The 27,840-nt window shown below is 43.1% G+C and overlaps 1 protein-coding gene across 8 annotated transcripts in view; it reads right to left on the bottom strand.

The window, feature by feature from the left end:
- Positions 1–4,861: 4,861 nt before the first annotated feature.
- VAV2 (vav guanine nucleotide exchange factor 2) overlaps positions 4,862–27,840 on the bottom strand; it is a 277,949-nt gene continuing 254,970 nt past the window's right edge. For 5 of the 8 annotated variants that reach the window (XM_077479141.1, XM_077479145.1, XM_077479142.1 and 2 more), the window contains 7 exons: positions 27,718–27,752; positions 27,522–27,638; positions 25,865–25,952; positions 23,393–23,504; positions 21,246–21,332; positions 5,606–5,760; positions 4,862–5,180 (listed from right to left, as the gene is read on the bottom strand). In XM_077479141.1, the coding sequence (XP_077335267.1) occupies positions 5,133–5,180; positions 5,606–5,760; positions 21,246–21,332; positions 23,393–23,504; positions 25,865–25,952; positions 27,522–27,638; positions 27,718–27,752 (642 nt within the window). In that variant the 3' untranslated portion in view covers positions 4,862–5,132. The remainder of the gene's footprint in view (positions 5,181–5,605; positions 5,761–21,245; positions 21,333–23,392; positions 23,505–25,864; positions 25,953–27,521; positions 27,639–27,717; positions 27,753–27,840) is intronic. The other 3 variants (XM_077479147.1, XM_077479148.1, XR_013274298.1) reach the window with 2 other exon arrangements.

The raw sequence follows: 27,840 nt of genomic DNA, 5'->3' as shown, positions 1-27,840 counted from the left end.
CAGGTACGTCCAATATTCAATGCGGCGCGCTCCCGCGCTGGTCGGGACCCCCGTGAGTCCGGTTGCGGGACCCGCGGACTCGATCGCCGCGGGCATCCCCGCGATCGTCTTACGGAGCGGCCGAATGGAGGAAATGCAGAGTAAACAGCATTTCTCCATTCTGCCTAGCAACTAGTGACGCTGATCTCTGCTCCATTTGATTGGAGCAGAGATCAGTGTTCACTAAATGAAAGCCCAACCCCCCCACAGTTAGTAACACACCCCTAGGAACACTTAACCCCTACACTGCCACCCACTGGTTAACCCCTTCACTGCCAGTGTCATTTTACACAGGAATCACTGCATTTATATAGCAGTGATTACTGTATAAATGACAATGGTCCCAAAAATGTGTCAAAAATGTCCGATGTGTCCCCCACAATTGTTGCTCTATTTTTGTTTATAGCGCAAAAAATAAAAACCGCAGGGGTGATCAAATGCCACCAAAAGAAAGCTCTGTGTAAAGAAAATGATTAAAAATTGATTTGGGTACAGTGTCATTCAAAGTATGATGGTGCTGAAAAATGGCTTGGACAGGAAGAGGGTGAAAGTGCCCTGTATTGAGGTGGCTAAAAATAAATAGTCAAAAAAAGACCAAAAAACTAGATTACAGTTTGCTCTAGGTCAGGGCCAGGGTTAATGTTTGGGTAAAAGGTCAAGGGTTAAAACCGCACCAAATAGCGCCGCTAACTAGATCGCTGCTTTACCGCCTGTAACGATTCAGTGTGAAAGTAGACTTACTTCCTCATCTGCAATCCGTTCTGTGTTGTTTGTATTTAGTAGATCCAGCAAAGCATTCTCTCTTCTCTATTTGAATCAAGAAATTGTTCTGCATTACATTCAATAAATGATGATCTTTAGTTGAGTGAACAGTCATGTCTGCCCAGTCACTACAAGGATCGTTTCAGTACCCCATGATTATAACATTGCCCTGCCTCCCCACCATCTCTACCTGTGAAAGTAGATGGGTCTCCTCCACTTAAATGCTGGGTGGCCTATAGCATACACCCACAATTATTTTACTGTTAGTTTCACCACTTTGAAGTTCCAGCCACAAAGATTCCATCTCCTCACCAGCTGCAATAGCAATATAATCCTTCATATTCCCTATTAAATCACTCTTCACATAAAAACACACCCCATCCCTCTCGTCTACCCTCCCTGTCCCTCCAATACATGGAGTACCCCTGAAAAAAGACAAGCCAGTCCTGAGAGCTGACAGACCAGGTTTCTGATATTTCCACTCAAACAAAATCCACTTCATGTATCGGAAGTTCTAGTCCTTTCATTTCATTACCCAGACTTCTAGTGTTTGTGTACATTCCTTTTACTTTTGTACATGTGCACATTTTAATTCCTTTTAGGTTCAATGTATATTCTCTAAAATGTGGTTTGAGGATTCCTGCACCAGGAAACAAGCTTGTTCAGCATGCAGTTGACCCAGGGTATCTTGGGGGTCCCCCAGCCACCATCCTCCACCTGCAACACAGGTCTTTTAATGCACCCATATGTACGAATTGCTCACTTTTTGTCCAGAAGCAACCAGTTGGCGAAACCTGACCTCCAGAAAACTTTGTTTGAAGTAAGCAAAATTTTCATCCAAGTCAGGATCCAAACGACCTCGTCATGGTAAGCTCCTCTGTTCCTCAATGGTAGAGGCACCTCTGCACCATGGAGTGGTCTAAGTGGATCCATAGCAGGAAACCTGCCCAGGAAATGATCCTATGATGTGGGAAGAACCAAATATTCTGAAACTCCAGGATAAAGTCCAGGTGATGACAGTTCTCAAATGACAGGGTCTTCCAGAAGGTAGGAATTGAAGGCTGGAACTGATCCTCAGAGACAGACAAATGTGTACAGATATTCCACTTACTTGATCTACAGCAGTGTAGAGGGAAGCTGAGACAGTCTGGAAGGAGACCAGAGAAAAGGGGATGCTTTTATGAGGGTGACCCACCAATGCATGATTTTCCTGCAACAGCTGAGAGATTGATAAAGCTTTTACTAAGGAACAGGAACAGGAACATGAGGATGAATAAACCAGAATGTTCTTAAGCATCAGAATCTAAAGTGTAAACTGCTCTCAGAACGAATTTCTGAAAGCACAGGGTGCATCTGTGATCGCTGGATAATCAGACAACTTCTTATGGAAAAAAGTCAGTGTGGGCCATATTGGACAACATTTCTAAGCATCCCACTATAATGGTTCCATGAAAAGGCACTAAGGCAAACACCGGAGCCAGCACCATGAACTGCATAGGGTGCAGGGTTGAGAAAGCGCTGGAAGTACATGTCCTACCTGACCAGAGAGTTTCATTGGAGAGGGAAATGCAAACCTTTTGAACCTACAGGTCCTGAAAGCGATAAACGCTTTCTCTGGGAAAGACGACTGTGAACTGCTAGGGATACAACTCCTGAGGAAGACTGGTAAGTGTATTCTTTATCTGCAGTGGCACAGGAATGTAGCAGGTGAACAGTGATCTGGGGACATAGGTGCAGAGTACACATTCATGCTAATGAAAGCTTCTCTGTAGATTTAGCAGGCTTCATATCCCAGATGTTGCAGATGACCAGAGAGAATGTTTGGGAGGTCTAGGCATACCTACTCCAGGAGAAGAGGAAGGAAAATAGACTTGGCTAACATTTCTCTAGACCAGTGGTCATCAACCCTGTCCTCAGGGCCCACTAACAGGCCAGGCTTTCAAGATAACTGAAGTACATCACAGGTGATATGATTTTCTGCTCAGTGATTGCAGTATTCTAGTCTGCATCTTCCCAAGGTAATACATAAAACTTGGCCTGTTAGTGGGCCTCGAGGACAGGGTTGATGACCACTGCTCTAGACTACCTATCCAGAGGCAGATGTCAAGGGCCAGTTTTGTCCCCCGAAGACGTAAAGGCTCAAGCCCTCCATGGAGGGTTCACAAACCCCCACGGGATAGCATTGGGCAAGTGACAGGTGCTCGTTATGGAGACACGGGAGGTTTAATAGACCCCAGCGGCTCCCCTGCCCTCCAAACCATTTAAGCTAGCAGAGACCTGCTTGGTTATATGCTCCCCTGGTTGTATAAGCCAGGGAAATACCTCATTGCTTGTTTCATTGTGGGTGGAGAGCAAAGAAAAGATGTTCTTTGGGTTCCTCCCATATTACATTTTGAAGCCCTCAGTTGTGATCCCAGGCTCCTACTAATAGGGGAAGAACCTGGGAGCCGTGTGGGGGGGGGGGAAAGAGGCTATACAGCCCTCAATCACTTTCACTTTACAGCTGGGAGCCTGCTGAGAAAAACAGGAACAAGCTGCAGCCATCAGCTTGTGATTCACCCTTCATTCTCTGGCTGTACCTCTGTCCATCCAATGAGCTGAAACTCATTAAGCTAGCCGCTTGTAAGCTTTACTTTTCAAAGAAAGTCTGCTGAAGCTTGGTAGCTGCTTGTTCAAAATGAGTTATCAGTCCCATTAAGATCCGTTTAACCCTTCAAGCTGACCTAAGACAAATATGCGGTCTCACTGGGCTGGGCTTTAATCAATGGGGCCACCCACATATTTGCTTATCTCCCTTTGTACTGGTAGAGTGGTGTGCGTCACGCTCCCAGCACAGAGACCAGGGGTCTCAGGGAGAGACCCGGAACGTCCGATTCCGGGGTCACTTAATTGCTGTGATAGCCTCTGATTGGCTATCACAGTGATCAGTCACTGTGGAGCCTGCCCCTGTGAATGGAGGAGAGTGAGCCTCACTCAGAGTCCAATCACTCTTTTTTTTTTTTAAAAGGGTCTTTAGGGAAGTGGCCTTGAGTATGTGAAATAATCCATTTGTTTAATGTGAGGTAAAAAGGAAAATTCATCACCCATTGACAGGTTTACCACTAGAACAGGTAGAGCACAAAGATGTCCAAGGCCCCCCCCCCCTCCTCCCATTGTGCAGAACAGGCAGCTTCTCTTTGATTCAAGCTAAAGCCATTCAGTGTCAATGGTATAAAGATAACTTGTCATTACTGGAATATGTTGATCTGCTGGATGGAAGTTATGGAATAACAATATAAATACAAGCTGTTGTAAGTACCTGTATCTGATGACTATAATGGAATTTGTTTCCCCAGTGTAAGGCCATAATTAGTTTCAGCGGAACAAACTCCGTTTCCCTTGCCTGTGACCATCACGGTCTAGTAACAGAAGGGTCTAGTATTTATCTTCTGTTTGCCTTAAATTGGTGTTTTAAGTAAACTCAATAAGGCCCTTAATTGCTGTCTGATTGCTCCTCATTTCCTAGTTAGAATGGTTTGGAAGTGAGGGATAACTATCGGGGACAAACAGATTTTACAAAAGCTTTTGCAAGAAAATAGTAAACTCCATAAAAAAAAAAAAAAAAGTTTGTATAAGTACCTCCTTCATGTTTCTATTGCTGTTTGCATGTTGCCTGTGAGGGCAATTTTCACCCATTATCCAGGTGTCAATGGGACTGGAAGCAAGGGAACCTATTAATGGTGACACAGATTGCAAAAAAAGTAGGTTCTTACCATTCCCAACCCATCCAACACACAAAAAATATCTGGAATTGGGCTTTTCAAAATGTTCCTTATTCAACAAAGTGGTGTAACTGCTCACTGAAAGGCCAAATGTCTCTCTGCTTTTTGGCAAATGCTTTATATAAAGAAAAATTCTATAACTTTCACCAAACTGATTAGTGAAGAAATAATAGGTCCTTTATTTAAAAGTCAAAAAATGCAGCTTTCTTGATGATCATCTCAGAATCGCTTTAACTACGAAAGCATAAAGTGGACCCATCCCCTGCCAAAGCCTGAAGGAAGAAAAAGGCAGCCAGAGAACTGATTTACTTTTATTTTATTTTTTTTAAAATAGGCAAAACCAACATTCCATGTTACAGTTCATCTTCCTATTCCACTGTCATCAGAATTATAAATCTTATATACATGTAATACCAACAAGGAAGACCATCGAGCAGGAGAAGAGGCATGGACAGTTTATGAGCCTGTGCATGGGCCACAGGAGTCTCTGTAGGAAAGTCCCATCCATTGTTTGTGCAAAGAATTAAAGAAGTCTGGAAGGGGGTGTAAATTTCACCCATGTGCCCACCGTCACTGAACACCTTCTTCTTCTACATAGGTGGAGGGGAACCAGCCAATCTGCAGAGAGAGACCACAGATGAGTTCAGATGAAAAAAAAACAGACTGCACACCTATTGTACAATACAGTTTATATACAAGTAGCACAGGAAAACCCCTGAGCATAAAAAAGAGCATCCTCAAATCCCTTTAGATTACAGTGCTCGCAGCGTTTTGCTCTGATCAGTAATGAGCAAGCACAGGCAGAGTCTGCCTCTCCTCTCCTTCTCCACAGGATGTTGTCTGTTCATGTTTCCCTTGCACTGAACTTGTACTTTAGTTTTATATTAACCATTTACCTGAACACATAACTATTGCTTTTTAGATTTATTGAAAATATAACTAAATTGCTGTCAGCTTGATAAAATCCTGTATATTATTAACTTCATCAGATGCCAGTCAGTCATTGCTGCCATAAACGATCAATGGTTAGCTTTTGCTCTTACTTTTCCATTTGTTTCTCCTTTCCACCAGCCCTGGTCTCCTCCCATCCGACTGTAGATTTTCACGATGTCTCCTTCCCGTAGAGACAGCTCTCGCATGTCCCTGGCGGCAAAGTTGTACCTGGCGACTGCGGTCCCTATAGGTCGAGGCGTGAACACTGCGGAGAGGGACAGGAAATTATGTCACAGCACCAGCAAGGCCAAGCGTCAGAATATCGGTAATTATTATACAAAGATTTTAGAAGCCAGGTTGAGCGGCCATTGTTTATTTTAGATAGCTACCCCTGTATTGTGCGTAGTGTTTTTATATGCTTTGTTATTTTCTGGAGTGCGAATCCATATTTAGTGGCTAATGATACAGATGTATGTGATATATGATACAGAGAGAAGTGACGATGAGATGTCAGAGATATAACACCATACCATGGGCATCTGCAGAACTTTTTTCAGGGGGGGGGGGGGGGGGCATCATTTTAGGGTCCCCTATGCACCACCCCTTTTTGACAATGTCATTATCACATTATCATGGTCAGAGGCTACAGACGTAGTACTACCCTGTTTCCCCTAAAATTAGACCTAGCGTGATTGTTGACGATGGCTGCAATATAAGCCCTACCCCCCAAATAAGCCCTAAAGTCCTTCTATGTCTTATTCTCAGGGTAGGGCTTATTTTCGGGGAAAGAGGGTGGGGTTTATTTGGGGGGTAGGGCTTATATTGCAGCCATCACCGACACTCACGCTTATTTTAAGGGAAACAGGGTAGGATAAGTTATCCCCATGTCCCATGATGCTCTCCTCTCCTAGTCTACTTTGATTGGCCCTCAGTTATGACCAATAGGGAAGAAACGGAGCCCGCAACCTGATAGCGACACAACTGTGCTGAATTTTAAATCCAAACCCTGATTCCAAGGGGGGGCACTTGACCCCCCTTACCCTACCTGCGGACACCCATGCACCATACCATTTATTGCCAGGACCCCTAACTTCTGTCGAGCTGCATTCACATACATACAAATGCTGAACCACATAGAACATTGGGTGCTGGAGAGGGAAGAACTCTGCGTTGGACAGAGGATGGCAATAGACAAGATTCCAGTGAATAGCGACTCTGGAATCTGCCCACTGCCAATCACAGCAAGACAGATCTAATGGAAAACTAGTCTGTTAGTGTTCCCCATTAGGCTCCACCCACTTTCAGTTCAGTATGACTGCATCATTGGTTGCTAGGATATGGGCAGCCTTCGTTCCTAGTGAAGTAAATGTAGAAAACATTCAAGCAGATTAATAAAGAAATGAACAACCCCCAACTTTGAATTTATCTTAAAACAGTAGTAAAGCCCGCTGTAGGTTGTTCTTTTTGGGGTCCCTAAGGTGGGTTACGCCATAATGTACTAGTATGCAAGGCACACTTGCCTGTCAAACCAAGCCCTCCAGCAGGTCCCAGGCACGTCCATCTTCACCTAGTCTTCCTTCTGGGCTCTGTGCCTTCAGCTACTTGAATGGCTGGGCTGCAATGACGTCACACCACAGTGGCACGGATCAGGGGCCACAAATGTTTGCTGAGCTGCACATGCCCAGCTCAGTATATATCACGGCTGACAAACAGGAGGAAGCATTTAGGACAGATAGGGGTCTCTTCTGTCATACATGCCCTGCCTGTCAGCTGTGAGTGGCGTCCACCCTATATTTCAAATACATGCTGATCATACCGGGTGCCAGGCACAGGCACCTTAAAATGTGAGAGTATTCAATTTAATTTTTTACTGTTATTCCAATAAAAAACGGTTTTACGCTATGGGTGCCCCCCTTTGCCATTCCTATTCCCCATCCATTGAGGATTACCTACAGTGCAGCGGACTTTGAAATATACCATCCAAGGGTCTTTTCCCCACAAAGTGCAAGTGACCACTCTAGAAATAGGTGGTCAACGTATAGGATGAGTGTACATCCATGTGGGGCACTGTGTCTGAACAGTGGAGCATGGACTTTATATTTAAGCACAAGCACTTTTCTTCACTATTGTGGGACTTTTTACAACATTGAATAATTAAAGCGGAGGTCCACCCTAAAGTGGACCTTCCGCTCAATGGAACCCTCCCCCCCTCCGGCGCCACAATTGGCACCTTTCAGGGGGGAGGGGGGTGCAGATACCTGTACAGTACAGGTACCTGCACCCACTTCTAGGATAGCTCTCTTCGGAAAGGGGCGTAGATTACGGCCCTTTTCGCAAGTGCCCCGCTGCCTGCTGGGAAACGCACAGATCCCAGAGACAGCGGGAACCGTCCTTATTGCGCAGCGCGACTCGTGCATGCGCAGTAGGGAACTGGGAAATGAAGCCGAAAGGCTCCACTTCCTGATTCCCATACCCAAGATGGCGGCGGCAGCACCCGAGAGACGATCTAGAGATCGGCTTCGGGTGCCGACATCGCGGGCGCGCTGGACGGGTAAGTGTCCTTATTTTAAAAAAGTCAGCAGCTGCAGTATTTGTAGCTGCTGGCTTTTAAAAAAAAAAAAAAAAAAAAAACGCGGAGTCCCGGCGGACTCCCGCTTTAAGAGGGAACCATTGATGCTATAGATAGGCACAGTGCTGGATTTGTTTGTGTCACTTAGTGGAATTTTTTTTTTTTTACCTTAACACAGGTAATGCATTAAAGGTAGAATTTTTTTTATTTTTTTTTAGCGTTCTACAAAGCTCTGAGACTTTTCACTACAAGACTAATCTTACTGTTTTACAAGGAGGAGGCATACAATATGGCATAACTCTGCTGGAGACCTGTAGGAAATACATGCAGATGAGGATATAGAGAATGGGCAGAGGAGGTAAGAGGCAGGGTAAGTGAAGAAAAAGGCAGAGCAGGTGAGGAACAATGATGTACCGATTATGGAATAGGCATTTCTTATTGGTTTTAACAACTGCAAAATAACTAAGTTTGTGTTTAGCCTCGGGGTAACTTTAATCCACAGGATCTCTCACACTAACAATTTTTTTTACTAAAACAGTGCTTTTTAGTGATAGATTTTTATGAATGAAATACATGACTCCACAACTCAGCTGCCTGCAGACAAGATTGGAGTTCTGTTTAGTCTCCCAACACATTGAAAATAAACCCTCTGCTGGAAGATACAGTGCACTGTGGCTGAAAAACAGCAATTTTAGTGAAAAATGTTAGTGAAGGTGCTAATACAAGCCATTAAATTAAGGTTGCCTGAGGATGGAATAGGTAGTATTTACTGTCACCTCTTTGGTAAGGTGTATATACTTTTTTTAGTTTAATATCAGGAGACAAAGAGTTATGGTCTGCAGTACCCATGCAACCACATGCTGCTAAATGCTGACGATAGGCTGCAGTAGATTCATACTAAAACTAAAGTGTTGCTACATACTTGTAAGCCTCTGGTACCTGAAACTTTTTCACACTGCAATGCCAACAAACAGCCACAAGATGGCGCAGTTCACTGCGCTACAAAAGGTGGCATGTTACACTTGGATCATAGTATGGCTCCATGCACACTGGAGCTCATAAACGGCAGTTAATTGGAGTTTGGGCGCTTTTTTTTTTAAAAGCCCATAAACTCCACTCTAGGTTAGCCTATGTGTCCATGCACACATGGACGTTTTTTAGCTTTAATGAGCAGTGGAGTTTATGGGCTTTTTTCTGAACGCCAGAAATTTGCATTCAAAGTGCCGTTTTTCACCGCCAAAAAACGTCAAACGCCGATAAATGCTCATAAACACACGTTAATTAGTGTTCGGCATTCTATTTTTTCAATGCATTGTGGGAGTTTGGAATGCAATGTGGGATTTTTGGAGTGTCCTCTGTGTATTTTTATTGAAAACGCCCATAAACGCTAACGCTCAAATGCTAGTACAAAACGCTGTTAAAAGCACGTTTTTCAACCAGCGTTTTCTGCCAATCTGGCGTCCAGAAAAAGCTTTTTTGAGCTTCAGTGTGCATGGAGCCGAAAGGTTAAAGAGATTGTATGCTGCTGGACTTTTTTTTTTTTTTTCTTGTACCTGCAAGGTAATGTCATAATGTGCTAGTATGCATCGCATGCCAGCATATTATGTTAAACTTACTTTAAAACAAAGCCCTCCCTCTCTGAGATGTCAGTGCTCTGGGCACTCATCTTCTCCCATCTTTCTGTTTTGTGGACTCCGGCTCTGTGACTGTCTGGAGCCGAGATGATGTCACTCTCGCACAGAAGCCACCGTTCATGGCACAGGGCTCTAAAGAAACGGCACAGGTGGCTGTTCCTCAGAGCGCATGCACTGGTGAGGTCACCGGCTGCATGTACACTAAATATCTCCCAAATGGTGCACGTTTAGGAGATATTTACAGGCTTACCTATAGGTAAAAGCAAGAGATGGAAGTTTACTTCCACTTTAAAAAACATATTTTCTTCTTGTAAAAGAGCAAGTTGTAAAGAATCCATCATTTATTTTGTGCATTAAAACTATTGCATTATTTTACAAATATGTATTAGGAATTAAAGTGGTATTAAACCTAAAAACAAAAATTTTATATATTGCAGCTTACTAATCTTTTAAATGTGGTAGCTGCATTTTTTTTTTTTTTTAGCTTGTATGTCTTAGTTTCACCTGGTGAACAGCCCGTTCTGTTAAAATAAGTTGGAAAATAACAGACTTACTGGCCGGATCAGAAGGTGGAAACAAAGGCTAAGAAAGAAAACTAATGTAGTCCCACATCTAAGAATTGGAAAGCTGCTATATGATGATTTTTTTCATTTAGGGTTTTTAATATGGCTTTTAGTATAGTGACCCTTAAGCCGAAAAACAAACATTTAATATATAGTGCCTTGAAAAAGTATTCATACCCCTTGAAATGTCATCTTGCAACCAAAAATGTAAATATATTTTATGTGATAGACCAACAAAAAGTGGCACATAATTGTGAAGTGGAAGAAAAATGATAAATGGCTTTCAAAATGTCTTACACATAAATATGTGAAAAGTGTGGCGTGCGTTTGTATTCAGCTACCCCGAGTCATCAATACTTTGTAGAACCGCCTTTCGCTGCAATTAGGCCTCATGTACACCGCTGCAGGCAAACAGATGTTTAGGAGCAGGTGGCCATTTTTTTTTCCAGCTGCCCCTGAACTCTCCTCTGTTATCTTATCAGTACATGTGCACAGGGCGTTTCTAAGCAGTTTTTTTTTTTTTTTGCAAACGCGACGAAACGGCCGTTTTTAGATGCCGGTATCTAGCGGTCAAGTTAAATCGTTCAGGAGAGGTTGAACAACATCCTGTGTTCATAAAGCGTAACAGCTGCAAGTATTTTTGGGGATGTCTCTACCAGCTTTGCACATCTAGAGAGGACATTTTTGTCCATTGAAAAATAGCTCAAGCTCTGTCAGATTGGATGGAGAACATCTGAACAGCAATTTAAGTCTTGCCACAGATTCTCAATTGGATTTAGGGCTGGACTTTGACTGGGCCATTCTAACACATCAATATGCCTTAAAGTGGAAGTAAACCCATGGATTTAAACAGTTAAAAAAAAAAAAAGGCATGCCGGGAATACTAACTGCACATTGGCTGTGCTCTCAGCCAAACTATCAAACCATCCAATGGCTGGTGTCATAACGAATCACATGTGCAGCACCATAGCAGTTGAAGATTAAACAGAGGCAAAGATGGCAGCTTCCTTGGCTGAAAACGATAGGGGAGTTTACTTCTACTTTAATTCAAACCATTCCATTGTAGCTCTGGCTGTATGTTTAGGGTTGTTGTCTTGCTGGAAGGCGAACCTCCAACCCAGTCTCAGAGTCTGCAAAAGACTTAACAGGTTTTTTTTTTTTTTTCTAAAATTGCCCTGGATTTGGCTCTATCCATCAACTCTTACCACCAGATCCCCTGTCCCTGCTGAAGAAAAGCATCCCCACAACATGATGCTGCTCCCGCCATGTTTCACGGTGGGGATGGTGTGTTCAGGATAATGTGCAGTGTTCATTTTCCACCACACAAAGCGTTTTGCTTTTAGCCCAAAAAAGTTAAATTTTGGTCCTATCTGACCAGAGCACCTCCTTCCACATGTTTTCTGCGCCCCCCACATGGCCTCTCGCAAACTGCAAATCAGATTTCTTATGGCTTTCTTCCTGCTACTCTTCCGTAATAGTCGGATTTGTGGAGTGCATGACTAATAATTTAGAAACAAAAAAGGTTGCGCTCTAAACTATGACCTTGAAAAACCTCAGTGAATGAGTACTGATCTCGTATATAAACTTGCAGTGCCCCAGTGTGAAAAGGGCCTTACTTTGGAGGCGCTACAGTGCTAAAAATAGGGCCTGCAAAGGGCCCTGAAACAACCGCTGCTGTCTCTCCAATGTGAAAGCCCGAGGGCTTTCACACTGGAGCAGTGTGCTTGCAGCACGGTCAAAAAAAGTCCTGCAAGCCGCATCTTTGGAGCGCTGTATTTACCACCCTTAAAGCGCCCCCTTTCCATAGAAAACAATAGGGCAGGGCTTTAACCGGTTTTCGGCCGCGGGGGAGGGGGGGGGGTTAAAGCTGCGCTGCTAGCGGCCAAATAGCGCTGCTAGAACAGTAAATCACTGCTAAATATAGTACCGCTTTACCGCCAGTGCCCCAGTGTGAAAGTAGCCTAAATGTAACTTTTTTTTAAAAGATATTAAAGATTTTTAGTGATCAATAATACTGTAATAGTGTCCAAAAAAAAATATCTAAAAAGTGATCAGAAAGTGTCCAATAGACTGTGCGATATTTAGTGAAAGTTCAACATATGATGAACTCCACAAATCAGAGTGACTTTGCTTAATAGATCCCACCACCATAAGAAATGTGTCACAGATGTGACGACCAGATCGATTCTGGAAATCCAATTGCGGAAAAGGCCCTGGCTGGGTATTAGCCACAGGGATTAAAGTGGCTATAAACCCTTACAAACCACTTGGACCTACAGGTAAGCCTAGATTAAGGCTTACCTGTAGGTCCAAGAAATATCTTCTAAACCTACACGGTTTATGAGATATTTACCCGAAGACAGCGGCGTGCAGGCGCACTGGCTAAGCTGCAGATCGCGGCGATATGCCACGAGTGTCGGCTCCAGTGCGCATGAGTGACATCATCGCTGCTCCGGTGAATCACAGCGCTGGAGCAGCGAGACCCACGGAGACCCACCAAGAAGATGGAGGCTCCGGACTACAGGGGACAGCGGTGACTTCGCTGGCTCCTGTGTCAGGTAAGTGACACATAATGGGCTCTATGCGATGCATAGTAGTCCATTATGCTTTACCTTTGCAGGGAATCAAAGAGGAAGTAACACCCATCAGGGTTTACTTCCTCTTTAACTATCTGGCAGCTGGTAAGCACACATTTCTTATGGTGGTGGGATCTATTAAGCAAAGTCACTTTGATTGTGGATTTCATTATATGTTGAACTTTCACTAAATATCGCACAGTCTATTGGACACTTTCTGATCACTTTTTAGATATATATTTTTTGGACACTATTACAGTATTATTGATCACTAACAATCTTTAATATTTACAAAAAAAAGCTACATTTACTTTGTAACTTTATATATGAGATCAATTCTCATTCACTGAGGTTTTTTCAAGGCCATAGTTTAGAGCGCAACCTTTTTTGTTTCTATTGTATTTTGTGTGTATCTCACTTTGTGTTGCAGCTCTCTAGTTTAGTTTATTGTCCAGCTCAGTTTTTTCTTTTGCTTTTTACAACTAATAGTTGTCTTGTGGACAGATTCTCCCACAAGCTGTGAGCTGTGGATCTCTGCAGCTTCTCCAGTTATGGGCCTCTTGGTTGCTTCTCTGATTAATGCTCTCTTTTTCTGGCCTGTCAGTTTAGATGGACGGCCATATCTTGGTAGGTTTGCAGTTGCGCCATACCCTTCCCATTTTCAATTGATGGATTGAACAGTGCTCAGTGAGATGTTCAAAGCTTAGGATATTTTTTTTTTTTTTTTTTTTATAAGCTAACCCTGCTTTAAACTTCTCCACAACTTTATCCCTGGCCTGTTTGGTGTGTTCCTTGGCCTTTATGATGCCGCTTGTTCACTAACAAACCTGAGGGCTCCACAGAACAGCTGTGTTTATACTGAGATTAAAGCGGGATTCCACCGTTTCTAACGTTTTTTTTTTTAGGCATAGTGAAAATCAATATTATTAAGAAGGCTAACACTTACTTCTGTTGTTTCTGCCATCAGCAGCATGCCTTTGTCTCCTCATAAATGACTTTATAAAACCGTCTCCCGACGGTTTCCATTTTGCCTGTGGGCATGTGAAGCCCACAGGCATCCTCTTCCGGGAGTGTGAGATGCTAAATGACCAGCATGCACCGCCCGATCTATAAAAGATCTCGCGCATGCGCAGTAAGCGCAATATCGAGCGCCGTCAACAGCTCCGGTTGCCATGACAACGGGCGTTCTCGTCGGAAGTCCCGCCCCGTTGTTATGGCAACGGAGATAAACAATGATACAAAGACGTCACTTCCCTTCTATGACTCGCGCGAGATCTCTAGACTCCGAGATCTCTAGACTCCGAGATCTCTAGACTCCGAGATCTCTAGACTCCGAGATCTCTAGACTCCGAGATCTCTAGACTCCGAGATCTCTAGACTCCGAGATCTCTAGACTCCGAGATCTCTAGACTCCGAGATCTCTAGACTCCGAGATCTCTAGACTCCGAGATCTCTAGACTCCGAGATCTCTAGACTCCGAGATCTCTAGACTCCGAGATCTCTAGACTCCGAGATCTCTAGACTCCGAGATCTCTAGACTCCGAGATCTCTAGACTCCGAGATCTCTAGACTCCGAGATCTCTAGACTCCGAGATCTCTAGACTCCGAGATCTCTAGACTCCGAGATCTCTAGACTCCGAGATCTCTAGACTCCGAGATCTCTAGACTCCGAGATCTCTAGACTCCGAGATCTCTAGACTCCGAGATCTCTAGACTCCGAGATCTCTAGACTCCGAGATCTCTAGACTCCGAGATCTCTAGACTCCGAGATCTCTAGACTCCGAGATCTCTAGACTCCGAGATCTCTAGACTCCGAGATCTCTAGACTCCGAGATCTCTAGACTCCGAGATCTCTAGACTCCGAGATCTCTAGACTCCTAGATCTCTAGACTCCTAGATCTCAGACTCCTGGGAAAAAAAAAAAAAAGATCCCAGGAGCCCATGCGGCAGACCGGAACAAGTGACCTGCCGATTAAGCCCCGCCCCTTTCCACATCGGCTCCTCCCCTTTCCGCAATTCACTGGGACAGAAAAATTGAAATATAAAAAAAACGGAGGAAGACAGCTGAAAGGTAAGGGGGTTACATAGCGTTTAGGGAAGGGGGGATCACATAGACCTAGGAGTGTATTTTAGGGTAGACCTCCGCTTTAAGTTGCACACAGGTGGACTCTAATTACGTGACTTCTGAAGGCAATTGGTTCCACTTGATCTTAGTATGAGTAAAGGGGGCTGAATACAATTGCACGCCACACTTTTCAAACATTTGTAAAAAAACTTATATTTTACTTCCACTTCACAATTATGTGTGACTTTGTGTTGGTCTATCACATAAAATCCCAATAAAATAAAATTTACGTTTTTGGTTGTAACATGACAAAATGTGGAAAATTTCAAGGGGTAGGAATATTTTTTCAAGGCACTGTATTGCAGCTTACCAATTCATAGATGTAGTGGCTGCATTTGTTTTCTTTTTTAGGTTGGTAAGTCTTGTGTGACCAGAGACCCCCCTTGCATCAGAGTCTGCAGCATTCCCACTTACATCAGGGTTGGCAGAGATCCTGGTGTAAAGGGGGTTTTGGAAATGTAAGGAGGACTTTAATATAAGGGAGAACTCTGTGGACCCTAATTGGAAGGGGGAATACTGGAGAAACTCTGTGGATCCTGGTGTAAAGGGGGAATGCTGGAGAGACTCTGGTTTAAGGGGGGAACTCTTGGAACCCTGATGTATAGCAGAATACTAGGGACTTTGATGTGAACAGAGGGTTCATCTGAACTGCTGCACTCTTGTTTTGTATATTACGTACTCCTGTACTCGAATAATTTGGTTGAACATTACATAGTCCGGACCATGATGTTCATTGACCCAACAGTTGCTGGTTTTAATTAAATTCTTCCGTAAGGTAGGATCAGTCATATAAAACCATATATAATGGAAATATTTAATTTTTAATAAAATGATCCTTTGTCCTGAGGCTTATTTGTGTCAGTTAGCTGTTGTACAGTACTTAACCACTTCCCGACCGGCGCACACCGCTGTACGTCGGCAGAATGGCACCGGCAGGCATATTGGCGTACAGGTACGTCCAATCTTAAATGCCGCCCTGCCATCGCGAGCACGCCGCCGGTGGCGTGCTGGTCAGGACGCCCGTGAGTCCGGTCGCGCGGACTCGATCGCCGCGAGCATACCCGCGATCGTCTCACGGGGCGGCTGAACTGGGAAATGCCATTGTAAACAGCATCTCCCAGTTCTGCCTAGCAACAAGTGACGCTGATCTCTGCTCCATGTGATTGGAGCAAAGATCAGTGTTCACTAAAAGAAAGCCCAGCCCCCAACAGTTAGTAACACGCCCCTAGGAACACTTAACCCCTACACTGCAACCCCCTAGTTAACCCCTTCACTGCCAGTGCCATTCACACAGGAATAAGTGCATTTGTATAGCATTGATTGCTGTATAAATGACAATGGTCCCAAAAATGTGTCAAAAATGTCCGATGTGTCCGCCATAATGTCGCAGTCACAATAAAAAATCGCTGATCGCCGCCATTACTAGTAAAAAAAAAAAAATTATGAAGAAAAATGCCATAAAACTATCCCCTATTTTGTAGACGCTATAACTTTTGCGCAAACTAATTAATCGCTTATTGCGATTTTTTTTTTTTTACCAAAAATATGTAGAAGAATACATATCGGCCTAAACTGAGGGAAAAATGTTTTTTTTTATATATATTTTTGGGGGATATTTATTATAACAAAAAGTAAAAAATAATGTGTTTTTTTTTCAAAATTGTCGCTCTATTTTTGTTTATAGCGCAAAAAATAAACTGCAGGGGTGATCAAATACCACCAAAAGAAAGCTCTATTTGTGGGAAAAAAAATTTGTTTGGGAGCCACGTCGCACGACTGCGCAATTGTCAGTTAAAGCGACGCAGTGCCGAATCTCAAAAAGTGGTCTGGTCTTTGACCAGCAAAATGGTCCGGGGCTGAAGTGGTTAACATTCCTTGTACCCACAAGATATTCCTATGGGTGTGCAGTGTATATAGTGATTAAGCACAGATTCTGTTTAACCCCTTGCTGTACAGCCACCGTCATTTTACTGCGGCAGGTCGGCATGATCCCATGAGCCGTCGTAGCTAACTGGGAATCAGGATAGCAGGCACAAGCGCCCGCTGCACAGCGGGAGTGCCGATGCTCGTGGCCGACGGTCGTGATGACTGCCGGCCACGAGCGGCAGAACAGGGGAAAAAAAAAAAAAACCCACAACTCCCTGTTCTGTGAGGCATGACAAATCGAAAGTTCCCATGAGCTAGGAACCACAATCTGTCACTTCCTCTAGGTCAATCCCCTCCCCCTACAGTTAGAAACACACCTTGGGAACACAGTTAACCCATTTCCTGCCAGTGACATTTTTACAGTAATCAGTGGATTTTTATAGCACTGATCGCTGTATAAATGCCAATGGTCCCAAAAAATGTGCCAAAAGCATCCGCCATAATGTCGCGGTTCCGATGAAGATCGCCGCCATTACTAGTGAAAAAAAATAAAAATGCTTTAAATCTATCTCCTATTTTGTAGACAGGATAACTTTTGCGAAAACCAATCAATATACGCTTATTGCGAAAATATGTAGAATACATATCGACCTAAACTGAGAAAAAATTAGGTTTTTAAAAAAAAAAAAAAAAGGGAATATATTATAGAAAAAAGAATATATATATATCGTGAATAATAAAAATAGCAAAAAGATATATAAAATATTGTGTTTTTTTTTTTCAAAATTGTCGCTTTTTTTGTTTATCGTGTAAAAAATAAAAAAACACAAAGGAAAGCTCTATTTGTGAAACAAAAAGGAAATGAATTCCATTCGGGTGCAACGTTGCATGACCGCACAATTGTCAGTTAAAGCGGCGCAGTTCCGAATCACAAAAAAAGGCCTGGTCATTCAGCAGCCAAATCTTCTGGGGCTGAAGTGGTTAATGATCTCCCTTTAACCACTTGCTTACTGGGCACTTAAACCCCCCCCCTCCCAGACCAATTTTCTGCTTTTGGCGCTGATGCACTTTGAATGACAATTGTGAAATTACATTTTTATCAATTTTTTCCCCACAAATAGAGCTTTCTTTTGGTGGTATTTAATCACAAGTGGGTTTGTAGTTTTTGCTAAACAAACAAAAAAAGATGGAAAATTCAGAAAAAAATAAAAAATCATGTTTAATAGTTTGTTATAAAATTTTGCAAACAGGTAATTTTTCTGCTTCATGGATATGCGCTGATGAGGCGGGACTGGTGAGCACTGATAGGCTGCTCTGGTGGGGACTAATAGGCACAGTTAAGGCGGCATTGATAGGCACAGATAAGTCGGTACTGATGGGCACAGATAAGGCAGCACTGATGGGCCCGGACGGGTGGCACAGATAGGTACCAGTGATGGGCATTGATGTGCAACACTGTCCAGGCACTAATTGTGGGCACTGGTAGGCAGCACGTTTAGGGGGCACAGGTGGGCACTGAGGATCTGGGCACATTGCAGTGAGCAGGATTAATGTCACGCTCACTGCCACCAGTGATCAGCGTGAGGAGAAAAAAATTGCCGATTACCGGCTGTGTTGACATCACGTGATCAGCCGTCATTGGCTGACAGCTGATCACGTGGTAAGGGGTCAGGATCGACCATAGACTCACTTGATCACAGAGCGCACCGCGCAAGTGCCCTTCAGGGGGCGCACAGGCCGCTCATGCACTGGAGGACGTCAATAGAGAGACTTGGGGTTTAATAGACCCCAGATTGCTCCATAAAGAGGACCTGTAATGGCCCATGCTGTCTCAAGAAATATTAGTCAGCCCATGTGATAGTAATAAAGTTAATCCCCCCTTGACGGCCCCTGCGTGGGTCTAACCATAATACTGTGGCATGTCACTGTTTTTTGTTGAATGTTCGTTTGTCTTTCTAAAACTCAATAAAAAATATTTTCAAAAAAAAAAAAGTTAATCCCCCCAAAAAATTTTTTTTGTATAAAACACATTTTTAAAAGTGCCCACATCCTACTTTGGTTCCGCACAAATGCGAACTCACACGTTACTTCCGCGCACATATGTAAACGGTGATTGCACCGCACAAGAGGTATTGTTGCAAACGCCAGAGTGAGAGCAATAATTGTAGAACCAGACCTTCTGTGCAGCTTTAACCTGTAAAGGCGTTTAAAGTGTTGCCTATGAAGAATATTAAGCACCATAGTTTGCTGCCAATACACAGGCAGACACAATTTAAAGCGGAGGTCCACCCTAAAGTGGACCTCCGCTCATCGGAACCCTCCCCCCCTCCGGTGCCACAATTGGCACCTTTCAGGGGGGTGCAGATACCTGTACAGTACAGGTATTCTGCACCCACTTCCGGGATAGCTCTCTGCGGAAAGGGGCGTAGATTACGCCCCTTTCCGCAAGTGCCCGCCCCTTTGCGCAAGTGCCCCGCTGCCTGCTGGGAAACACACAGATCCCAGAGGCAGCGGGGACCGTCCTTATTGCGCAGCGCGATTCGCGCATGCGCAGTAGGGAACCGGGAAATTAAGCCGAAAGGCTCCATTTCCTGATTCCCATACCCAAGATGGCGGCGGCAGCACCCGACAAGACTATCTAGAGATCGGCTTCGGGTGCCGACATCGCGGGCGCGCTGGACAGGTAAGTGTCACTATTTTAAAAGTCAGCAGCCGCAGTATTTGTAGCTGCTGGCTTTAAAAAAAAAAAACGCGGAGTCCCGGCGGACTCCCGCTTTAAGAGTGATATGTTGGGTATCTATTTACTTGGAACATCATCATTCACGTTATACAAAAAAACTGGGCTAACTTTAGTGTTTGTTTTTTTTTTTCTTAATTCATGAAAGTGTTTGAAAGTTGCATTTGAAAAATCGCAGCACAAATACCATGCAACATAAAAAAATTGCAACACCTGCCATTTTATTCTATAGGGCCTCTGCTTAAAAAATAAATAAATAAATATATATATATATATTTATTTATTTAATGTTTAGGTGTTCTGAGTAATTTTCTATCAAAAAAATAAAACGTTGATTTTTACAACGTAGGAGCGAAGTTGTCCGAATTGGCCCAGATACAAAGTGGTTCATGGAGCTTGGCAGATGCCCTCTGTGTATTGATATCTCATCCCTGCAATTTCTCCAAAGCAAAGCTAAAGCTGAATTAAAGGCTCTCAAAAGCTGCAGGTGTTTCAAGCGAGCTTTGTCAGACTTCTAGGGAGGCTTTGAAGCACCACTAAAGCGTTGAAGCAAGGTGTAAACAGGACTGTTAGGTAACCATTTTATTTAGTGACAGGGGCTTAGACTGGCAATCTGAGAGCTTTAACAACTTCAGCTCTAGAAAGGTCATTTTTTGAGATACGCCACTGCATTACTTTGACAATTGCATGGCCATGCGACACTGTACTCAAAATTGATTAATTTTTTTCCCCACAAATGGCTTTCTTTTGGTGATATTTAATCACCTCTGCGGTTATTTTTTACACTATAAAAAAACAAAAAAAAAACAAACAGTATTTTTCACTTTTTGCTATAAAACATTAAAAAAAATATATATAATTTCTTCATCAATTTTGGCCAATATGTATTCTGCTACATATTTTTGGTAAAAAAAAAAATCCTAATAACAGTACATTGATTGTAGACGCTATAACTTTTGTGCAAACCAAACTATGAAATATTTTTATGGAATTTTCATTTGTTTATTTTATTAGCAACTTATATTGAGACTGCGACACTGCAGTGGACAAAGGTATTTTAGATTATACAAGGAGTATAGGAAACAGCCATGGAATGGATCAAGCCACTCACCATCGGCTAAGCGACAGATGCTGGGATCTCTGCACTACAGCCCCCATGATTCTTGTCCTAAGGGATACACGGATGAAACATTGTATCCAAAGATGTGCCTTTACACCACTAATTATATGTGAGTGTTTTTAAACCTTTTTGATAAATTGTAGTCATTTTATCGCTGCACTTAGAGGGCGCCATCTCTCTTTTCTTACTTCTAATCATTGTAAGCACCCCTCTCAGTGTTACATGTTTTTTTCCAACCTCTGACTGCCACTTTTGCTGGACAGCTTGGCCTGTAAGCTGAAAATTAACAGACCTACTGGTTGGATCCCCAGGTAAAAAAAAAAAAAAAAAAGCTTAAAACAAAAAACGAATTCAACCATCATATCTAAGAATTGGAAAGCTGCAATTTAATACATTTTGTTTTGGGGGTTTAACACCACTTTACGTCTGCTTATCATGAAGTGTTCAACATGCTTGCTTTATATACAGTAGTATCAGAGAGCACATGCTATGATCAGTCATTGTATTGTTTTTCAAACCGCAACTAGGAGTGACGGCGTTCATTAGGAGAAATGCAGTACCTGACCAGAATGGAGTGGACGGATTCTGACAAGGGAAGTTGTGGCCCTGAGGACTGAGAAAAGAAAAGTTGTAGGAAGCACAGGAAGCTGCAAAAAGTTCAGAGAAAATATAAAAGGTAGAACAGAAAGTAGTAAAAAAAAAACAAACAAAGCAAGGTGAGCCAGCAGACTAGAGGGTTAAAGGCACAGAGTATAACACCGCCATTCAGTTCTATGACTGTTCTAGAATGGCTCAGTTATTGTGCCCACCCAGCAGAAACGCGATACTGAACATACTCCGTCTACGTCTGATCAACCTCATGTTTACCCATTTATATGAACTGTTCACAAAATTGCTCGACAAATATGACTGTGAGCAGTGGTGTTTTATGAACTACAATATAAAGAGTGTTATTAATACACTTATTTCAGGCTGCCTATATAATTACAATTATATACAAAGACTTGTTCACACCATGCGCCGAGACTTTTTTTTTTTTTTTTTTTTACACCTGTTACAAACAGCGCTCTCTGTAAAGGTGAAAAGAATACAATTGTTTTACATGTGTCCTGTTCACACCACAACACTTAGTAAGCTAAACAAAATGGTAACTGCCTCAATTTATAACTATCTCTAAGCCCCGTCCCCATTCACACCAGTGTGACTGGGGGGGGGGGGGGGGGGGCAACCACCAACCCCCCCCCCACCACCACCAATTATCTTCAATAAAAAAAACATAGCATCAGCATTGTAGGGTGAACAGGGGCCATAGAAAACAAATGTTTTCTTTGTCCTGCATTAGTAAAATTAAGTCTCTGCACAGGGTGTGAACAAGCCCTAAAAACAGGGATATGCAATTAGCGGACCTCCAGCTGTTGCAGAACTACAAGTCCCATGAGGCATTGCAAGACTCTGACAGCCACAGGCATGACACCCAGAGGCAGAGGCATGATGGGACTTGTAGTTTTGCAACAGCTGGAGGTCCGCTAATTGCAGATCCCTGCCCTAAAATATTCTATGCACATCAAATCTGTGCATTTTTTTTTTTTTTTTTAATGCATGTATGATGTGAATGAGCCATATCGCAAGTGTGTAATTAATGGTTAATAGGTCTGCATGTAATAACCAGCAGGGCCATGTCTCCTTACGTTTATTATTAGTTGAATTATTGCATAAATGTACATTAGCAGCTCCTCTCTAGTTTCCCCTTTTAGAACAATATGCAATGGTTCTAAAATCAAAAAAAAAAAAAAGAAGAAGGTGGTCAGCCTTCATATGAACAATGTCTCTTTATGCTGCTGGCAATAAGGACCAATATACACTGACCAGCCATAGCGTTATGACCACCCACCTAATCTTGATTACGTCCCCCTTCTGCCACTAAAACAGCCCTGACCCATTGAGACATGGACACCATTAGGCATCACTAGAGGTTGGCAGATCTTTTGGGAACATGTTCCACCTGTTTTTAGGGTGTTACGTGTAGCATGTTCCCAGTGCTGCAGCCGCTGCCCCCTCTCCCCGTGGCAGCAGCAGTATAGGGAGACGTTCCCCGCACTAGCTGTCACTTTTTGAAAGCTGCTCAGGAGTTCTGGACTCTGCCCACACGGCCACATCATTCATGCACAGAGCTCCAATATATGTGCCGCCTAATATATTGCACTGACGTAACAAAGTCATAAAGTTATGGCTGATCAGTGTATATAAAAATTTTGGAAACCAGTCCAAGAGCTCCCTTGACAGCACTCGCCATGAACACATTTATTAAAACACTTTCTGTCTGGCTAATGACAAGCAGCTACAACAGCAAATTACAAAAAAAACTTCTGTACCATCAGCAGTGTCAAGTGGATTCTCTCGCGTTTAAGCTGGCCATATATTATACAATTTTCATATTCAATTTCCATTAGATTTACCTTCAGCTATGTAGTACTAGGGCCTACCCGATTATATACCAATTGAAAGTGTTCAGGTCTGACCTAATAGTATATCGTTTTAGTAAAATCTAAATATAAAAAAATTGTACAAACTTTACATTCAAAGAAAAATCACTTTTTTGCCCGTTACTCTGAACATTCTTAAATCTAAATGTGACAAGTCTATGGTACTCTTCCTTATCTAGTTGGAGGCAGAGGCAGCCCTGTTATATAGAAAGGGGCCGACTTACCTGGGGATTTTGGTGAAGTGCGGGTACGGAGCTTGTAGGGGTATTTTAACGTCGTGTCCAACTGCTTGAAGCTTTCCTTTAGGGAATGTGTCTGATAATACTCCACCAATTCCTAGAAATATCAAAAGCAACTTGGCAATATCCAGACAGAAAAAAAACAAAACAAAACAAAAACAAAAAAACAGGCAGCTGCATCCAAAGCAGTAAAACAAAGGCACTGCAGTCTCCTGGACAGACATAAATAGTTTGCTTTTGTCTGCCGTGGGTTTAGCAACAGTCCTTGTACACAATGCCACAAGCAGAAGTCTAGCAAACCCATATAAAAAGCACGGCCTACCTTAAAGTGGAACCTTGGGTAATGAATAAAAATGAGCAAACAGGCAAGATTTTTAATGCGGAAGAGACACGCTTTGTCTCTTCTGCATTTAAATTACCAACCTGCCTGTCCGCCCCCTGTACAGTGAGTTACGCACACGTACAACTCACTGTAGAAATTCGGCAATGCCGAAACCAACGCATCTCCCGCGCATGCATGGGAGTGATGTCATCTTAGCCTAGCCATTGAAAGCGGGCAGTGTTCGATACCCGGAAGTTGACCGCTTGAAGATGTCAGGCGGCTGGCGAAAGTTCAAGGACGTCACACTACTGGAGCCAAGGTGAGTAAAGTAAGAAGAAATTCCATTAACAGTTACTGAGCAACCAGCAATTGTTTTACAATATAGCAGAGTGTACTGGTCAGAAATATGACATACATAGTATATACATATCAGAGCAGGGGGGGTCAGGAGTGCATAACGCACACAGAGCACAGGGGTCAGGAGTGTGTAATGCACACAGAGCAGTGGTCAGTAATGTGTAATAAAATAGTGCAAGGTACCAGCATACCTGTCTAAATGGATAAAAATCTATAGCGACTTCTTCAGGGTGCAGCTTTTTTTTTTTTAACCACTATAATACAGGGCACTTTCGCCCCCTTCCTTCCCAGCCCAATTTTCAGCTTTCAGTGACAATTGCGCAGTCATGCTACACTGTACTCAAATGAAGTTTTTATCATTTTGTTCGCACAAATAGAGCTTTATTTTGGTGGTATTTATTCACGACTCCGTTTTTTTTTTTTTTTGCGATAGAAGCGCAAAAAAGCGGAAATTTGGAAAAAAAAAAACAATATTTTCTTTTTTCTATTTTAAAAGAAATCCAATAAAATCAAATTTTGTCATAAATTTAAGCCAAAATGCATTCTGCTACATGTTTTTGGTAAAAGTGTATAATAATTGGTTTGTGTGATCACGGACATATGTACGCAAATGATCATGTACATATGTGTGCAGATAATCATTGGGACATGTGATTTTAGTGGGACATATGTGGGGGACATGTTTTTATTATTAGGGACATGTGTTTTTATTATGTGGGGACATTGTGTTTATACTGTGTGGTGTGTTGTGTGAACACTAGACTAGTGATCAGTGAGTAAAAAGCTGTAAAAAACAGCTCATACTCATTGATCATCAGCCGGCTGCAGTGATCTGCTCTCCTCTCCTCAGCGATGACTTCTGTGTGAGGAGAGGAGGAGCCGATTGCCTAGCAACCGGCTGTTTGTTTACATCACATGACGGCCGTGATTGGACACGGCCGTCATGTGATCAGGAGGGCCAATCACAGAGCCCTCCTGCCGATCTGAGATGCGCCGTGTCCGGGTGACACGGGCGTATCGGGATCGCACCGCTGCGCGGGCGTGCGCGATCCCGCTCCTCCTGATGGACGTTCCTGAACATCCTATCAGAAGTAGACGGCTCCCACCTGGCCGTATATGTGCATTGGCCGGGTGGGAAGTGGTTAAGGATGATAGCACAGAGTGTAGGGAGCAAGAGTGCAGAACCAATAGAGTTTTTAGCCCTCCTTCCAGTACAGGTCTAACCTCCTCCCATGAAACACATTCACAGACAAACTGGGCTGTGTCACCTGACTGAGCCGAGGCGGAGATAAAAAAAAAATCTTCCATAGAAGTGTCTACAGTGGCTGTGAGCCATCAGACAGCTGCATTAAGAATACTCTAGGACAGTGATGACGAACCTTGGCACCCCAGATGTTTTGGAACTACATTTCCCATGATGCTCATGCACTCTGCAGTGTAGTGGAGCATCATGGGAAATGTAGTTCCAAAACATCTGGGGTGCCAAGGTTCGCCATCACTGCTCTAGGAGGCGTTTAGACCCCCTTATCTACACTCTTGACCTCCTGTCACATGATTGTATGCTAAAAACCCCTCACATTCATTTATCATTGTGTGTGGGCATGGGTACAATGACCTCAAGGAGAGGGTGAAGCTGGTACCAGAGAGAACACAGTCTTGCATTTTACAGGCTCGGAGCTCTTCCAAGAATAAAGGGCGCATCAATCAGAGATTTGCTGGACACAGCAGCCATCTGCAGATGATTGCCAGGGAATCGCACTCAACAAGTGTCTACTTACCAATAAACTTTCAAACTTCTTGGCTTCTGTGATGTGGATCCAGCTGTCTTTCTCTACAACCTTGATGTGTTTTACTTCATCGTTAAATCTGAAAAATGATTATTTGATAATAAATGCACTGTTGGATGGCTGGACGTGAAATTACACTTGAGAAACTCGGGTTAAAAAGGCTAATTGAAATACACATTGAATTATTTGCCAGCAATTCCCAGCTCTTAAAATGACAGCTAGGAGCTGCTGTGTAGATATAGCAGCTATTTCAGCTACTACTGTCAAAAAACAAAGTCGGATACAATCCTTATAACTAATGCGAGTTACAGCACAGTTTGCTAAGTGGTTAGCACTTTTGCCTGGCGGCACTAGAGTCGCTGGTTCGAATCCCAACCACAGCATTACCTACATGAGTTTGTGTGTTCTCCCTGTGCATGCGTGGGGTTTCCCCCGGGTATTATGGTTTTCTCCCACATTCCAAAGACATGCTGGCATGTTAATCGACTCCTGTCTAATTTGGCCCTAGTATTTGTATGCATAAATAGTAAGGGACCTTAGATTGTAACCCCCTTCAGGGCAGGGACTGATGTGAATGTATAATACGTATGTAAATCATTGGGTAAATTGACAGCACAATATAAACACCTGGAATAAATAAATACAAATTAACATTGTTACTTTAGTATTTACTCTGTTTCTTCATTATCTGCTTACGATATCAGTTAGGCTAAGTTTACTCAAACTTCAAAAGCATTCAGTTCATGAGCGTTTTTGGAGTTCCACAAATGCCTGTCAAAATTGTGTGCATTGCCGCGCCCAATGTTGTTTACATGGCTGGGTTAGCATTGCACCAAGCGCTGTCGGGTTAAAATTTACCTTACCTGTCGTTTGCCAGGCTATGCAACTCCCCAAACGCTTCCATTGATGCAAATCAGGGGTCTCAAACTGGTGGCCCTCCAGCTGTTGCAAAACTACAAGTCCCATGAGGCATTGCAAGGCTTAGACAGTTACAAGCATGACTCCCACAGGCAGAGGCATGATGGAACTTGTAGTTTTGCAACAGCTGGCGGGCCGTCAGTTTGAGATTCCTGATGTAAATGCACTGCACACGCATCACAAATCCCCCTATGGCTTTTACAGCATGTTTGAGATGTACTTAGAACAGTAGTTCTCAATTCCTGTCCTCAGGACTCACTAACAGACCGGGTTTGCAAGATAACTGAAATACATCACAGGTGATAGCATTTGCTGCTCAGTGATTGCAGCATTCTGGTCTGCATCTCCCCAAGGTAATACTTAAAATCTGGCCTGTGAGTGGGTCCTGAGGACAGGATTTAAGAACCACCAACTTAAAAAGTATTATTAGCCAAGTGATAATAAAAAAATGCATACAATAACAAACCGACTCAAATGGGGGCGGCTGGCAATACAAACGCATTTTGTTTTTAAAACGCAAAGCAAAAAGACAACATTTTGGAAAAGGGGTTGGCGTTAGGGTCGGTCATTTTTTAAATTTTTTTTAATCAGCCGATGTCTCCCGACATTCGGCCCGTGTGTACGGGGCTTAAAACACACATCTCTGTCCTAAAGGTTTACATTGTCTGTGCAACCCTTTTAATGTGACATGTGCACACATTTGTAAAATATAAAATGAGAAAACAATTACTTTATACTGATGGCGAATCGCTCCGATTCTGCTGTCCTCTCCCGGATAAGGTACGTTCCACTAACATGGGCTTTCAGGAGATTGTCCGCTTGCGGCCGTTCTACGTTTCCTGCAAACCTAAAACAATTACCATCCAATGAGAATGACACAAAGGCTGACCTCTGCAGGGAGCAGTGCGAGGGGGTCCAGTACCTACCAGGGATATTTACTGTAGTCCGGGCGGATCATCGGCTGTGACAGAACACAAACACTACATTTTAGGTCTGTTTAATACAAATTGTTTCACAATACAATTCTTGGATAGTCATGTGAGCGCCTT

Source organism: Lithobates pipiens, unplaced genomic scaffold (assembly GCF_037356315.1).
Source record: "Lithobates pipiens isolate NorthernLeopardFrog02 unplaced genomic scaffold, aLitPip1_a1.2 Scaffold_14, whole genome shotgun sequence".
NCBI lineage: Eukaryota > Metazoa > Chordata > Amphibia > Anura > Ranidae > Lithobates > Lithobates pipiens.
Note: the sequence above shows the minus strand (reverse complement) of the source record. Positions and strands in the feature narration are given on the sequence as shown.